Source organism: Salvelinus sp. IW2-2015, linkage group LG17, assembly GCF_002910315.2.
Source record: "Salvelinus sp. IW2-2015 linkage group LG17, ASM291031v2, whole genome shotgun sequence".
NCBI classification, from domain to species: Eukaryota; Metazoa; Chordata; class Actinopteri; order Salmoniformes; family Salmonidae; genus Salvelinus; species Salvelinus sp. IW2-2015.
Window position 1 is genome coordinate 9,138,313 of NC_036857.1, and position 18,358 is coordinate 9,156,670.

The 18,358-nt window shown below is 43.5% G+C and overlaps 1 protein-coding gene across 1 annotated transcript in view; it reads right to left on the reverse strand.

Moving 5' to 3' along the window:
* Window positions 1-7,788: 7,788 nt before the first annotated feature.
* The window catches only part of LOC111977184 (protein bicaudal D homolog 2), a 103,126-nt gene continuing 92,556 nt past the window's right edge, over window positions 7,789-18,358 (reverse strand). The window contains exon 10 of the mRNA XM_070447841.1: window positions 7,789-13,727. Coding sequence (XP_070303942.1) covers window positions 13,364-13,727 — 364 coding nt within the window. The 3' untranslated portion in view covers window positions 7,789-13,363. The remainder of the gene's footprint in view (window positions 13,728-18,358) is intronic.

Below are 18,358 nucleotides of genomic sequence, written 5' to 3' on the forward strand. Positions count from 1 at the left end.
CAACATATCATCACAACAATACACACCAACACATACACAGTCACCAATATATACACAACTCACCAACATATACACAGTCACCAACACAATACAGTCACCAACATATGCACAGTCACCACATATAACACCAGTCACCAACACATACACAGTCACCAATATATACATCAGTCACCAACATATACACACTCACATATATACACAGTCGCCAACATTACAACTCACCAAACGATAATACACAGCACCAACATTATACAACAGTCACCAAACACATACACAGTCACCAATATATAACAGTCACCAACATATAACACACTCCACCAACATATGCAACTCACATACCACACGCATACACACTTGGAAAAATAGAAATTAAGCCTGCCCAGGGACTGCTGGTTGAAAAATTAGCCGGCTGGCTAAAACCGGCACTTTTTACTGAAACGTGATTAATGTGCACTGTCCCTGTAAAAATAAAATAAACTAAACTCAAGCAAGAATGAGAGAATATCATCAGATTCAAACGGTCGCTGGTTACCGCTGTATTTGTCATGTTTATCTTTGACACCAAGTGGTCAGAGAAAATACTGCAACAGTTGCAAAAACCACTGTGAAAGATGGTCTCACCTGCATTCTGTTTCTGGTACAATCATACCACCTGAGCAGTGGGGTAGAACATACTCCACTTACCCATATTCCTTCATATGATATTAACAGGAAATGGGGGAGATTTCATGACAATGGAGTGACCTCTCATAGGCTGCATTAACACAGGCAGTCCAATAATTATATTTGCTTCACTATTTGATCTTTTGACCAATCAGTTCAGCTCTGAAAAAGATCTGATGAGAAAAAATCTGATGTGATTGGTCAAAAGACCAATAAGTGGTGTGTGGGGGGGGGGGGGATCAGAATTCGGCTGCCATAGTATTCTGATTCTGCAACTCAGACCTTTTTCAGTTGGGGCAAGCTTTAGGAATGTTCAGACAGTCTCTGGTATGTACTGTGGTTTATTGGTAAATGGTACGCTGTACACTGTAGCCTAGTTTTATGTGATTATTTGTGTATAATAGTTTTTATGTTTGAGCCCTGCACGCAAACCCATTGATTGTCTTGATTAGAGCACTTCTTCCATCACTCAGACATAACACTCACTGTTGGCTACACACATTGCTTTTCATGTGACAGAATGTGTTCAGTACCTGTTGGCTTCCTTGGCCACCACCACAGAGACACACAGCCAGTCATCCTCATCATCGCCCCATTACAGAGAGAACTAGAGGAGGAAATCAGGCGTTGCAGCAGTTTCTCCTCTCTCCCACCATCTTTCGCTGTCTCGCACGCACGCAAGCACACACGCACACAGCGGAGATGAAGACAAAAAGGGAGAGATTATATAAAAACGTAATCAATGGCCCTTTTGTTTCCCTTCTGCTTCTGTCAGATGGTTATTCATGAGAATTGAACGGTGGTTGGTTGCAGTGCAACTCTAAAAATGCAATTTATACATTTGTCACGGACATTATAATCAGATTAGGCACACTATACACTGAAAATAAGTCCTCCTTTTTGTAGAATGCCAGCATCTGAATGGGGCCGTTTCTTTTATCATTTGTAAGTTGTATGTTTATTTGCCACGTGCTCAGGTGTAAAACAGTACAGTGGAATTCTTACCTTGAGAGGTCTTTCCAACAATGCAGTGACAAGAAAAATAATACTATGGATAACAATAATAATAATAACAATACTATAGATAATAATAATACTACAGATAACAATAATAATACTATAGATAATAATAATACTATGGATAACAATAATAATACTATAGATAATAATACTACTATGGATAATAATAATAATATGGATAATAATAATACTATAGATAACAATAGAACAGAATACATTTTTTAAGTACAAATAAAGAACACACAATAACTATGATGAGAGTGTAAGAAATAGAATGCAGGTATATACAGGTCAGTGCCAGTACCAATGACCTTGAGCTTTCTTGGAAGGGCAATACTAATGTAATTATATGGCAGGACCCAGAGGACTAGAATGTTTGATGTCTTGTAAGTCGCTCTGGATAAGAGCGTCTGCTAAATGACTTAAATGTAAATGTAAATGTACCCTTACTAAGTAAGGACTGGTGACGTAGTGTCCCCATGAGTGACAAAAGACTGAGCCATTCACGGCATAACGCTCCTATTTTCTGCCCCACCACCACAGAAAGCACTGAGCTAGGCTGAAACACCTGCATTTTGGAGCTGCCTTACTCAAGAAAACAGAAAAGAGACCATGTTTGTATGCAGCTTTATTAACTCAATGATAAATATATATATTTTACATTGTTTGCAAACTGATATGTAACTCGTATTAATGCCAGAATAACATGCAAAACAGGCAAGCCACCCCAACAAAATATATAATATATATATTGTCACGTTCGTCGTCTGTAGAAAGACAGGAGGACCAATGCACAGCGTGATATGAATAGATCGTTACTTTTATTAACAAATAACACTGAATAAACTTACAAAACAATAAAACGAACGTGAAGCTATATATATTAAGTGCAGACACAAGCAACTAATACATAGACAATCACCCACGAAATACTCAAGGAATATGGCTGCCTAAATATGGTTCCCAATCAGAGACAACGATAAACAGCTGCCTCTAATTGAGAACCAATCTAGGCAACCATAGACATATAACTACCTAGACTAGTAAAAACCCATAGACATACAAAAACCCCTAGACAAGTTAAAACAAAACAAACCACCCCTTGTCACACCCTGACCTAACCAAAATAATAAAGAAAACAAAGAATACTAAGGTCAGGGCGTGACATATATATTTTTATTTTATTTATTTTTGCTATGGATGTGGGTCTTAAAGAGCCCCACCTGCCCTGAATGACGGGTTGCCACTGCTTAAGGCAGTCCTTCTCAAATGGTGGGGCGCGCCCCCATGGGGGGGCTCGGAGCGATGCCGTGTGACCCCGGGGAACATGCTTTTTTTTGCCGCAGAAAGTAGTTTTTTTTTGCACCGAACAAGAGCACACAGCACAGAGCAGGAGATATGAAGTGCAGATAACAAACCCTTAAGAGACACCATGGAAAAATATTTAACAGGGATGAAAAGAAAAGGCGGAGAGAGACAGAGATAATGAGACAAACGTAAGTCTCCCGAAAGCTAAGACGAGGAAATATGACGACGCGTATGTAGCGCTTGGCTTCACTGTGACTATGGTGGGAGACGAGGAAAGACCGGTATGTTTACTGTGTCTAAAAATGTTGGCAGCGGACAGCATGAAGCCAAATAAATTAAGGCGTCACTTAAAGACATTACACCCCAATCACGCTGATAAGCCGCTTGAGTTTTTTTCAGCGAAAACGTGCCGAATATTGCCAACAATCGTCCCGCTTTGTGAATGCTACTTCAGTAAACCAGCGAGCACTGCTGGCATCATATAAGGTGGCGTACCAAATTGCTCAGTGCAAAAAAAAACACTCCATAGCAGAGGAGCTGATACGGCCTGCAGCATTAGACATGGTCTCTGTCATGCTGGATGACGCAAGTGCTGCAAAAATTAAAACCTATGACTTCCTCATTTTGATTAAAAAAAAACAAAAAAACAATCAGCACATTGTTTTATTCATTTTTGTTTTATAGGTCAGTGTTTCATATATTGTGCTCCTGAGTTAATGTTGCTGATCAATTTGAATGTATTATTATTTATTGATTATATTTAATTTAATTTTTCAGTATCAAATGGTCAAAAAACATTTACAGTTTAAATAAGGTTTGAATTTTTTTTTTAATTTCAGGCAAATTGATGCACTTTAAGTCTTTTCTGTTACAGACTAAAAAACAATGTTAATAAAGTTATTCTTTGTTGTAAGTTGATCTATATTTCTTTCTTTTTTCTTTTTTTGTTTTCTTTAATGCTAATAAGGATACAATGTTATGCAGAGGTGTACTTATAACAATTTTATAGACAAATTATACTATTTACAGTTGCGGCGGAGAGTTGGGGGGCGCGAAATGTTTACTTCTTCCTAGGGGGGGCGTAACAGAAAATAATTGAGAAGCACTGGCTTACGCTTTCACTAATGGTAATATATACACGTAAACAGGAGTAATAGTGACCAATAGCAGGATAAATAGATAAATAATAATGGTTATGGCAATCAATAATCAAAGGACAACAATGTAATGGAGTAATAAGTTTAATCAATAATCATTTTAGCAGAATCGTAGATTATGTCTGAGTGGGTAGAGACCTGTGGATGGGCATAGAGTCAGTGTGGATAGTCTGTGGGAGAAGGAGAGCAGTAGTTGCTAACCATTTAACAGTCCTATAGCAAGGGGATAGAAGCTGTTAAGGAGTCTGTTTGTCTGAGCCTTGATGCACCAGTATCACCTGCAGGACGGGAGCATGAAGAACAGTCAGTCGGCTGGAGTCTTTGGCAATTCTTCGGTAATTTCTCAGACATCGCTTGGCATATACGTCCTGGATGGCTGGGAGCTCGCCCCCAGTGATCTGCCTGCTGTCCGCACCACCCTATATAGGGACTTCCGTACTGTGCAGTTGCCATACCAGACGGGGATACAACCAGTCCAAATGCTCTCAATGGTGAAGCTGTAAAAGTTCCTGAGGATCTGAGGGGACATGCCAAATAATTTCAGCCTCCTGAGGGAGAAGAGGCGCAGCTGTGCCTTCTTCACGACAGTTCTGGTGTGAGAAGATCATGTTAAGTCCCCAGTGATGTGGACAATGATGAACTTGAAGCTCTTGACCCTCTCCACTGCAGCCCCGTCGATGTGGATGGGGGTGTGCTCCTTGGTCTTGCTGGCATTGAAGGAGAGGTTGTTGTCCTGGCACCACACTGACAGGACAGTTCTGTGATCTCCTTCCTGTAGGCTGTCTCATCGCCGGTGGATCAGGCTTACCAACGTTGTGTCGTCAGCAAACTTGATGATGGAGTTGGAGTCGTGGCCAGATATTTTGTATCTGTGTATGTATTTTGTATAAATTCTTATTTTCTTAAACAAAGAGCTCTACATATTCTTGCCACATAAAACCTGCCATATGTGGTATAAAACTGTTGCATGATCGGACAAACAGGGCAAGTCTTTATGGCTCATGGAAACTGGTCCTAATGGAACGTGGACAGGAAGTGACTGGGTGTTGAGAGGTCAAGACTCACAGGGTTCGTTTGCATGTCCTTAATACACAGCAGAAAAATAACGGACAAGAAATAGGGGAAGGACAGAAAAAGAAAGGAAACGATGAAAGAGAGGGATAGATTTATCTAGAGAGTAAAATAGAAAAAAAGACGGTGGAGAGGTTGAGGACAAAAAAAAGATGGAAAATGGGAGGTAGAAGAGGGAAGACGATGAGTGCAGGGAGAGCGGGAAAAGAGAGGGAGCCAGACGGAAGGTGGGGGTGGAATAGTTTTGTGCATAGTGTGACATTTGATCATGTCATGGAGACTACAGACAGCTGGGAAGTCCCCCCTCAGTTCTCCCTCGCCCCTTGCTTCCCAGCTGGGAATCTTCCGGAGAAAAAGAAGCCTGCAGCATTGGACTGGCTCCACAGTTAACTGTTCATTTACTTAGAGTGGGAGAATTTGTCTTTATTTATTAAAAAAATAAAATAATTTAACCTTTATTTAACTAGGTAAGTCAGTTAAGAACAAATTCTTATTTACAATGACGGCCTACCACAAGGCAAAAGGCCTCCTGCGGTGACGGGGGCCTGGGAATAAAAATAAATTAAATAAAAACATACATCACGACAAGAGAGATCTAATACAACAACATAGCATGACAACACAGCATGGTAGCAACACAACATGGTAGCAGTGTAACGGATGTGAAATGGCTAGCTAGTTAGCGGGTACGCGCTAATAGCGTTTCAATCGGTTACGTCACTTGCTCTGAGACTTGAAGTAGTCCCCTTGCTCTGCAAGGGCCGCGGCCTTTGTGGAGCGACGGGTAACGATGCTTCGTGGGCGACCGTTGTTGATGTGTGCAGAAGGTCCCTGGTTTGCGCCCGTGTCGGGGCGAGGGGATGCCTTAAAGTTATACTGTTACATTGATGCTGTTGACCCGGATCACTGGTTGCTGCGGAAAAGGAGGAGGTCGAAAGGGGGGTGAGTGTAACGGATGTGAAATGGCTAGCTAGTTAGAGGGGCGCTAATAGTGTTTCAATCGGTTACGTCACTTGCTCTGAGACTTGAAGTAGGGTTTCCCCTTGCTCTGCAAGGGCCGCGGCCTTTGTGGAGCGATGGGTAACGACGCTTCATGGGTGACTGTTGTTGATGTGTGCAGAAGGTCCCTGGTTCGCGCCCGTGTCGGGGCGAGGGGACTGTTTAAAGTTATACTGTTACAGCAGCACAAAACAGGGTACAAAGGGCCATAAGGTAGAGACAATACATCATGCAAAGCAGCCACAAATGTCTGTAAGAGTGTCCATGATTGAGTCTTTGAATGTGTTGCAGCTCGTTCCAGTCGCTAGCTGCAGCGAACTGAAAAGACGACAGACCCAGGGATGTGTGTGCTTTGGGGACCTTTAACAGAATGTGACTGGCAGAATGGATGTTGTATGTGGAGAATGAGGGCTGCAGTAGATATCTCAGATAGGGAGGGTTTTAAGAGGGTTTTATAAATAAGCATCAACCAGTGGGTCTTGCGACAGGTATACAGAGATTCCCAGTTTACAGAAGAGTATAGAGTGCAGTGATGTGTCCTATAAGGAGCATTGGTGGCAAATATGATGGCCGAACGATAAAGAACATCTAGCCGCTCGAGAGCACCCTTAACTGCCGATCTATAAATTGCGTCTCCGTAATCTAGCATGGGTAGGATGGTCATCTGAATCAGGGTTAGTTTTGCAGCTGGGGTGAAAGAGGAGTGATTACGATAGAGGAAACCAAGTCTAGATTTAACTTCAGCCTGCAGCTTTGATATGTGCTGAGAGAAGGACAGTGTACTGTTTAGCCATACTCCCCAGTACTTGTATGAAGTGACTACCTCAAACTCTAAACCCTCAGAGGTAGTAATCACACCTGTGGAGAGAGGGGCATTCTTCTTACCAAACCACATGACCTTTGTTTTGGAGGTGTTCAGAATAAGGTTAAGGGCAGAGAAAGCTTGTTGGACACTAAGAAAGCTTTGTTGTAGGGTGTTTAACACAAAATCCAGGGAGGGGCCAGCTGGGTATAAGACTGTATTTTTTTAATTTTACCTTTATTTAACTAGGCAAGTCAGTTAAGAACAAATTCTTATTTACAATGATGGCCTACCGGGGAACAGTGGATTAACTGCCTTGTTCAGGGGCAGAACGACAGATTTTTACCTAGTCAGCTCAGAATTCGATCTAGCAACCTTTTGGTTACTGGCCCAACGCTCTAACCACTAGGCTACCTGCCGCCCCAGATGTATCATCTGTATATAAATGGATGAGAGAGCTTCCTATTGCCTGAGCTATATTGTTGATGTAAATTGAGAAGAGCGTGGGGCCTAGGATCGAGCCTTGGGGTACAAACTTGGTGACAGGCAGTGGCTGAGACAGCAGATGTTCTGACTTTATACACTGCACTCGTTGAGAGAGGTAGTTAGCAAACCAGGCTAAAGACCCCTCAGAGACATCAATAATTCTTAGCCGGTCGACAAGAATGGAATGATCTACTGTATCAAAAGCTTTGGCCAAGTCAATAAAAATAGCAGCACAACATTGCTGACTTCACACAGTAATGAAAATACACACAGGACAACGTGTCTTTTTAGTCACATTTATTGATTTTAGCCAGTATGACTACCTTTACACAGACATACCACTTCTCTATAGGAAAACAACACTTCATAGGATTAGTTCAGCAGTATTACATTAGACTAAACTCAGTTATTTCATAATTTTTTCAACATCTTCAAAGTTATAGGTTTGTTTTCGATTCTGTGTAAAGGTTCCCATGACTGATGAACATGCATATGACATTAAATTGTAATGAATATGCCACTAATCATAATGCACATTATTGAGAAGAATACCGTACTGCATAACAATTCAAATACATACCAACATACAGATGAAGTCGTTATTTCATATAAAGGTATCAAACTCAATATGGATCAATACTGAAACACAATATGACAATATAAAGTTACACAGCTAGTGTATTATCACAGTGCTATTGCATCCAGTAAACAGAAAACTTTTATTTTCCTTGTAAAACAGCATAAAAATTGCACTTTATTTTCTTCTTTTGTTTTTGCTTCCCAACCGTATTGATAACTTTTTACGCCTCAACAAACAAGCATTGGCAATAATGGCACAATTCAAGCTTGTTGATGCAAAATCTGTTTTCTGTTTCCTGAAATCACAACACTTTAATAAGATGTATAAAAACAAGTTTCAAGAATAAAAAATAAGATAAAAACTCAAAATGGACAAACAAAAGACAAAATGCGCTCCCTGCACATTTGCCAACAATACTATTGATAGCACATTACCTTAACCAAACAAAGTTCGAGATCACCTAGATGTTTCCAATAGAACACTGATCTACCCAAAACACAGTAGTGGTGTTTGTAACATTTTGTTCAATAGGAGGCCAAAGGGATTTATTTTGGTTCCCAGTTTGATAAAAATAAAAATTCTCAATACCCCTGAATTTTCTGTTAGGATCACTGACCTGCAGAATTCAACACAATATCAATTGAATTGAGCTAATTTGAAAACTATCATCTCACCCCTGCAAAAAGGGCTCATCTTTGCATTTATTGGTGCTCACAAAGTAGTTTTAAACCCAAACCTCCTCACCTAAAAAACGAACAAAAAATACTAGACTACGATTCTCCCTTGAAACAATGAAAGGCACGACTGGTCAGAACGAAGAACAAAACAGACCCAAAACAAATCCTGGGCAGCGCTAGGACAGAAAGCCCCGGACCCAAACTATACCTTTCTCACTGATGTACGACTTGTCTTTCTTTCTGATTCTTGATTCTTTTCAAACCTAAATGATGTACCAAGATTTGGCACGATAAATAAAGAGAGAATGAAACAATTCCAATTTGGAATTTAATCGTTGCACTTGCAGAGAATTCTGTGAGCCAGTGATCCCTTATCAGTGTAACACCCTGGTAAGAAGCTGGAAAAACCTAAATAATTTTGTCACTCCATTTCTTCCCCCAAGAACTTCTTACCATTTTTGGAATCAGAGTGTCGTCAAGTTTCTCCGCGTTATCTTTGAACTATTCCTAGGAATAATAAATACATGAAAACCCCAGAATTTGCTCACCCTGGATTTTGTTTAGAACATGGCAGCAGAACAAACATAAAATCAAACCAACAGCATAATAATAATAATAATATGATGAGACATAACAATAAAAGGATGCTTATTCAGTTGGATAAATTCTCAGAATCTTAACAGTAGGACTCTGGTTTGCGGTGTGGCTCTAGGAGAGTAAATGGTCTCTATGGATGATACAAAGAGACAACATATAGGAGGAAATATATTCCTATTCATATATGTGTATACTTGACTAAATAACTCACAAACCATAGCACTAAACCTTTCCTAGGTTAATAATATAAAGTTATAATCCTATAATAAAAGTGCACAGGTTAAAGAAAATATATATATAAAAAAATAAAAAGATCAAACCAGACATAACTGTTTGTTGATTTACATTGAGGAAAACCCCGACTCCCCTGGCTTCTCATGGGAGGGATAACTCAAACAATCACAAACTCTGATCATCATTTTACTAGGAGGGCAGAGTTCACTGTACTTGTGAGCATCGTCTTCCGGCAGCAGCACTAGGAAATGTGAAATACCCTTTCATTCCCACACATAGGACATAGAGGTTAGAGGTCATATAGGTTACAGAGGCCATAGAGGACATATAGATCATGCTATATAGTGAGTTAAAGGGCAACTTGGAGGAATATTTCATATTCATATGAGAGATTTTGTTTGGTCGGGTTTTACAATTTTGGCCTCTAGGGCTAGCTGTTTTCAGGAACACTGAATGTGACGTCGGCAGTGTTAGAGGATCCTGAGTTGGAGGATCCTCATCCGGGCACAATTAAATTACTACAAAATGAAGAAACATAGAAATCATAAAAATGTGCCTTATTGGTCAATTTAGACATTAACTTGGTCAGTAATGATGCCATTCCAATCAAAAACACGAAATAAGAAAGAGTAAAAAGATGAATGCCGAAGCCCCAGTTAGTTATAGTAGCTACTAACTACAGGTAGGTGCAAACTGGGTTAGTTGTCTTGAGGCAGACTCTGTCATATCAACATCATGTCAATATGTTCTCGAGGAGCTGATGTAAAAGCACTACTGCCTGAGAAAGACAAGCAAGTGCAAGAAGCCGATGACCTCACAAGTACTATGACCTTTGACACCTCCAAAACATAGACCCCCCCAGAGTTTAAACCATACCCCAGAACCAGGTCAGTCATAGGAGGGCTTTTCCCAAATGGCAGGCAGGTTAATGAGAACGGGCATGTTTTTTAAATTTGTTGCATGCAGGCTCTCAACCAATCAAAAATCTAATTAAGAGCGTGTGAGAGAACTCAACGTTGATGTGGGCAGAGCCTGCAGACAGAGGTAGGAGGAGCTTAATTCTGGTGGAGTTCTATTGATGACATCAGATAAACGGACATTGATTTCAAACTAGACCAAGAGAACTGGGGGGGGGGTCTCTCTAGCCACAATCACATCCTGGATTATTACATCTATCTATTGTTCAGTGAATCCAAAGAGCTGAAACAAGGGAAGAGGGATAGAGGGTCAACTAATTTGAATCAATGTCCACTGGTAAGATTCCACAGTTAGAGACAAAGTAGTTAAACAAAAACCTCATATAAAAACAGGAATCATTTTTTTGAATCACCAAGGGTTTAGAGCATCTCCCTCAAATAACCCTGGAACCCATGTCTCCAAACACAGTATCAAATTCATGACCAGCATCGTTTAAACACTAGTATTACTCCTCTGTCCTCTCCTAGTCTCTACACTCAGCGCAAACTGATATAAACAAAGAGTGAATCTATCGCTGTCACTTAAGTGGAACAATAACCGAAGAGTGATTTTCACTCAGTGGAGGTGTTTGTCTGATGTGAACACAGTCTCCATACTGTGTTGTGTGTCTAAAGGCCTCGTAGGGCAGCACAGCACATACTCAACTCAAGCAGGGTTGGGGATGTCCCTCGTTCGGAGGAACGAAAGCTCTCCCTCTCTATTCCAGAGAGAGGGGGCCTAGGAGGATCCTAGAAGATTCTAACCTGATTACAATCATATCATTAAGAATATATAGTTTTTTATATGTTACTGGTAGAAAAAGCATAATTTGATTAATCTTCAAGGATTTCCTGGCATCAACTCTGCTTTTAGCATCATAAAGCTAACAATGTGTGGTTATGTACAACATGGATTTATCTAACACAAGCCCCACATTCATTTATTTATTTATTTTTTAATCTGCCTGGCACAAGCTTGCAAGGTTTAAAGCTTTTTTGGGGATAATGAAGACAGTATATTGGTTTGTCCTCTTGCATACAAACAGCATCTCAGAAATGAACTACCCTCCATTTGCAATATTTTCAGAAAACAACATACCTACACAGTGCCGGAGTTGAGATCACTCACATATCACGCACGCACGCACGCACACGCGCACACGTACACACGAGCACACACGCACACGCACACGCACGCAGGGTTCAGAACACGCATACGCGTGAGGACGTTACCTGATAATATTCAGTTTTTCCCCCACATAAAGGGAGAGTGGCGTTTCAGGGCAAGCAAGCTGCTGACAATCTAAAAGAGAGAGAGAGGGGTTGTCATGACAACCAAGCGACGAGACACAGGTTAGAGACATGAGGAGGAGGACAGGGTTTTCAGCCACATAACCACACATAGTTCATTTGAGAGCTTAAAAGGGCCTCCAAAAAGAGAGGGAAAGAAGATAGAGGGAGAGATGAGCATTAGGCTGACAGACACAAAGACAGGGCTTTACATCCATAGATAGATATAGTTGATATCAAGTGTTTGGGTCGACAGGCACTTTGCCGAGGGTTGTCGGTTTTGTTTGCAGAATTATGATCCGGATCTGAGTGCCATTGATTTTTGTGCTCTTTTAGGATCTTTACTGATGTTACAAAAATCACCATCAATCAAAACTATATTGTATCTGTTCACAGTTATTATATCCTTTTCTAATAGAAGTTAGAACCTGAGGCACCTATTCTGAAGTGCACTTAATTTAGGTGTAGAGATCGTTTCGTCTTGCTTTCGTTCTCTAGTAACATGGCTCTGAAAGAACACCAATATGACATATACTGGGTCACATGGAATAGCCCTCCGTTTCTTTCAGCAGACGTTAAATAAGTGCTCTAGTTAAAATGTAGAGCCCTGTAGTACATAGCTTGTGCTGTGCCACACACCTTTTTACATAGAAAAACAGTTAAAAGCTCAGTAGCATTCTCAGCTGCAATGCCATGCGATTGGCCTGAATGAATCCTGAAATTAAACACCTGTGGTCTTAGGTGCTCCTTTATCACCCACCTCCGACATCACTAATCATCAGCCAACCCGCTTTGAGAGTTTTGAAATTCAGTTAGAAAACCCAGCAAATCACACTGGACTCCCCTAAGCAACAGCAGGGGGAGTTTGCATATTGTTTTGTTTCATTTGTTTATGTAAACATTAAAGAGCGACCTGATTGGTCAGCGGGTTGCTGGGCTGGCTCAGTCCTGGGGGGCCAGGAGAGAGAGGAGAATGGGGGGCTTTATCGAAGGAGCACCAACGCCAACAGACGAGCAACACAAGGAGAGGATGTCAACTTCAGTCACATGACCCCTTAAAGTGACACCCTCTTCCCAAGTCCCCACCTCCTAAGTGCATTAAAGTTACCAGGCAACACACTCAGGGGGTTCAGAACACACTAAGCACAAATGCTGCTACCTTTTACATCATCATAAGTACAGCACCCCATAATATCCACAGAAGCCCACCGGCGGCCGGTTGAGACCCTATCCACATGCCATACATTATGTCTAAAACAGTCCCAAACTTCTAGTGCACACTGTACTTTACATACACATCTGCATTCCCCTAAGCGTTTACACTAGCAGACGTGAGCGGCCATACGTGGCCATGGGCATACTTATGTACTGTAGGTTAGACACACACCAGGCCCTATGAGGCTACAGGCTGGGCAGGCAGGGAGCTAAGCGAGCATAGTGGGGCTCTTTAACATTAATGCAGGGGAGAGCCTCGGGCTCCTCCCCTCTGTACACAGCAGTCCCGTGCTGACAACGCAGCCGCTTCAGTCGCAGTAGATCTTGTACTTCTCGCTGCAGAAGACCACAGGGCCTCCACGGATGCAGTTGGGCATGGCGTTGGGCTCGTTGGGGCGGCCGATCCCGGCACAGGTGAGGCCGTGACTTATGCGGGGGTTGTTGACGGCGTTGGTCTGCCCGTTAGTGGTTCTGCCGTTAGTGGTTTTGGCTTTTGGTTTGCCTCCGCGGCGGGTCTGCTCGGTGTCAAACTCCAGGTCCTCTAGGCGCTGGGTCAGGGCCAGCTTCTGCTGGATGGCCATACGGAGCAGGGAGTTCAGGGTCTTCTTCTCATCCTCCGCCGCAGACAGCTGTCTCTGCATCTCATCCAGCTGAGTCACATACTCATCACAGCTACAGGAGAGAAGGAGAGAGAGAGAGAGAGATACAGAGATAAGGAGAGAGACAGATGGAGGGAGAGATGGATAGGGGAAGAGAGAGAGAGACAGAGAGAGAGAGAGAGAGAGAGACTTGACTTTTTGTCTTTCTTTACTGAAACTTTCTCATTTCATTTTAAAAAAAACTCACCACCCCTTAAAAATAAAACACCAAAATATATCCTGTACTGCATACATGTACCATACTCACCTTTCCATCTACCACATGATACAAACCAACATCACAACATCACAATAACCAAAAAACCTTACCACTTCTACAACCGTATATCCAATACATCTTCCCCAGCTATACAGCCCCCCAACACACCATATCTCCTGAAACATCTCCACACTTTTTATCATTCTGTAGGACTCAAACTCAACCCTAATGCGTGCAGAAACCATCCCATTAAACAATAGTAAAGGGTCTGTTATCCCCCCACCTTTGACCCTGTTCCTCCTTGTTAGCCAAATAGCAAACTTCGCCTGAGCAAACAGACAATTCAACAAAACACATTTGGCCTTCTCCTTAATCGAATACCTGTATCCCATTATAAACATCCCAACAATAAAACCACCCCCAACCTCTCACAGAGACATTCCAACAGAGACATTAATGGCATTAACCTGGTGCACACAGAAAACACATGAATCACAGTTTCTTTCATTACACAGAAAGGACACCCCTGCCCGACTCCCGGTTCAACCTGTGCCAACCAGCTGTTAGTGGCCAGGGCTSCATGAAGAACCCTCCACTGGAGGTCCCCTGACCTCTTTGGTACTGGGGGTTTGTAGAGCCCCCTCCATCTAAAACCCACCATACTCTCCGCCCCACATACCCCCTGCCACTGATGTGCCTTCACTCCTGTAAGGCTCCTAATGTTCCTAACCTTAACGCAGAGGTTGTAGAGGGCTTTACCTCCCACCCCCCCAGGCACGGAATGTTAAAATCTAACAAGTCCTCCAGACCCCCTTGCCAGTCTCCAGTCTCTGCCGTCACCTGCAGTGACGAAAACATTGGTGGCCCCTCCCCCTTTGGCCGCTCAAACACCCCCCTTACCGGCTCAGACAGTGCCTCCTGGACCTCCTCCAGGAATCTCTCTAGCAGCCTAAGAGACGTTATTCCTGTTTGTTGTGCCAAGACTTCCGGGGTTTTCCACCCCTCCTCTCCCAGCAGTCTCAGGTCACCCAGCCTTTGTAAACCGCTGCCATCAGTTGCCTCTGCAGGGTGGCCGACTGAACCGATCTCAAAGGATGGATAGGTTGAGGAAGATAGGCTCCTCCCACACCCACAGCCCAGGCTCCACACCCCCTTCTCGTGTGGCCTTAGCAGCTGCCAGGCACTCAGCACTGCAGAGTAAAAATCTGAAGAGACCGCTGTACTCAGCCTCTCCAGCTTCATGAGGAACAGCTGCCGGTCCAACCCTAATCCGCCAGCTCTCCTCAGCAGCGCGGCATGCTGGTTCCCTCCAGCCAACATCAGTATGTACAGCAGTCTCTGCACCGCTTTAGCCGGAAAGCAGCCATCCTGCTCTCCAGTTCCACCAGGCCCTGTCTCCTTCGTGACGGTCATGTACAACACTGCCGCCCTCAGCCAGTGATGGACCAACCAGAAAAAGTCCACCAGCTTGCGTTGCAGGTCTGCAAGCAGACTGGGGGGGGGGGGTTTGAGGACAGCCAGTTTATGCCACAGGAAGATGCCACCAGGTTGTTGATTATCAGCACCCTCCCTCTATATGACACTTGGGACAGGAGCAACCTCCACCTGGCCAGTCTTGACACCACTGCCTGTGACAGCCCCTCTCAGTTCTTCCTGACCCACTCTCCGAGCCCACGGTACACCCCCAACACTTTAAGCCCTTCACAACCCCACTGCAAACCCCTGGAAGCAGAGGAGAGGCCCTATCCCCCCATGCCCCACATAATAGAGCTCTTGCTCTTGCCCCAGTTCACCTTAGCTGAAGAAGCTCCCTTGTACACCTTCAGACTAGTCTCTAGTGCCTTCATATCCTGACCATCCCTGACCATCACAGAAACATCATCTGCATATGCTGACACTGCATTCCTGTCACCACATCCATGCCTGTCCAGCACACTCCCTGCAGTCTCCTGCGTAGCAGTCCTAGAAAAGGCTCAATGGCTTAGTGTATATAGCTGCCCAGATAGAGGGCATCCTTGTCTAATGCCCCGTCTCACCCAGACTGGCCTATGAGCCCCCCTCCCCTTAACCATACATGACCCCCAGCATACAACAGCTTCACACAGGTCACAAAACTCTTCCCAAACCCAAACATCACATTAAACAGATACTCATGGTCCACTCTATCAAAAGCCTTCTTTTGATCAAAGAGACCAGTCCAAAGTTCACATTTGAACCTCTCGACAAGTCCAACATGTCCCTGATTAAGAACAAGTTGCCACGATGGAGCGTCCCGGTACACAATATGTTTGGTCCTTATGTACTATCGAGTCCAAATGGGACTTCAATCTGTTAGAGAGGACCTTGGCAAATATCTTGTAGTCCGCCACAGTAATGCCACAGGCCTCCAGTTCTTAAGTTCACACAAGTCTCCTTTTTTGGGCAGGAGAGTCAGAGCCGCCCGACGGCAGCTCATCGGCAACTCTCCTACCCCGGCGCATTCACGCAACACGCAAAAGAAGTCATGTTCAATTATTCCCCAATTTTTTAAAATAAAACTCCACTGGGATCCATCTGGGTTACGGCCTCTGCCAGTTCATGGGACAACAGAGGAATGTCCATTTCATCCCTCTGTCCAGAGAGAGCTTAGGGAGTCCTGCGAACAAGACCTGAGCACACATAGGATCACACACTTCTGCCCTATACAACTCAGTATAAAACTCACAGTCTGCTAGTGCATCTCCCCCACCACAGAGGTCACCCGCCCATCAGACACCCGTAGACAATGATACCTGGCTTCACCGCTCTTGTCTTTCCAAACCAAAAGAAGAAGGAGCTGGGTGCATCCATCTCCTTTGAGCATGGAGAACCTACTCTTACAAGTGCTCCCTTTGCTTTAACCGTGAAAAAAACTGCCCAGGTCCCTACGTAATTCGAGCTTAATTACGCTGAGAGGCCTACATTCCCTTGCCCACCATCTCTACCTCCATCTCACTAATACACCGCTCTAGTTCCTCCAATACTCTCCTAGCTCTGAGGATGAGAGAGCCGTGTACTGTTGACAGAAAAGCTGATTTGCACTTTCCCCACATCCCACCATTGACTCAGTAGACTCATCTCCTCTCTTCGCTGCCCCCACCTTTCCCAAAAAGTCTGGAAACCTGAGCAAAAAAGTGGCATCTGTTAAAAGCTTTACATTGAACTTCCAATAGGATGCAAGCGGGGCCTGGTGAATAGACAGCCGAGCCATGGTTATGTGATGATCCAAAAACCCCACTGGGAAATGTAGCGCCCAGCAGCCTATTGCTCTGATTCCTGGACATGTAAAAACGATCAAGTCGAGCTGCACTCCACCCTAGCCCCAAAAACATTCACCCATGTAATACTGTCTTGTGCTTGAATTTTAGTTCTCCAACATCCACTAGGTCAACTGCTTAATGATGTCCCTTACAACTCCCACTGACACTGAATGAGGCTCTTCCCATTTCTGTCTTTTGTAAAATCCATTGTACAGTTCCAGTCACCTCGATCACCAGCGTCTCCTCAGGTGCTACTTGTAGAGAGTCCTGTCTAAGACTCCCAAATAGAACCCCTCTTTCTCTCCCTGTGTTAGGCGCATACAACTTTATAAAGACAAAACCCATGTTGTAATTCTGCTTAAACAACAAGCAACTACCTCTACACACCTCCTTTGAGGAGCAAATTTTACAGACAGACCCGTGCAAAAAGGACTGCACCCCCTCACTAAGATTTTTCCCATGGCTCAACACACCTTCTCCCTTTCCACCAGAGCCCCCAATCTACTTCATTCACCACATCACTATGCGTCTCCTGCAGAAACAACACCTGTACTTTTTTTAGTTTACATATCACCCAACACACTCCTCTTCCCGCATCCTCTGGCGCCATTTATATGAGCGAGCCTACCCAAGATGTCTCACTAAGAAGTGGGAGAAAGCCCAGCAGAGAAATTAGACCAATAGCCAAAGCTCAAAAGCCCCAGTGTCAGAAAGAAATTAAACATTTAACACAGTGTCTGAAAGTAACCCTTTACACACTGTTGTGACACCACTTCCTCAACCTAAACCGTTTCTTGTAGAGGACACCATGCCCCTCATTTCTCATAGCATTTGTACTGATCTTACAAACTTTCTAGGATCGAGAAAAAAAAGCTCCAAGATTAACTTTTTTCCTTAGTCTCATTCAGGAACCTTGTCAGTTCTCTCAACGTGTACTTAGACCCCTCTGGTTGACTGCTTCATGTCCGGGCCAATTGAAGTCTGAAAAAATAAACTCCTCACCTCTTCCTCACACTCACTTTCCTCATCTCTATCTCCCATCCCGACCACCTGCCCTCCTCCTTTTGTCAGGGATTCTCCCCGCACCAAGGTCCTAAAGGTTTTCATGGTGCCTTTGACCACACCCTTTTTCTTTTCCGCTTGACACCTCCTCCTCCCCCTCAGTCT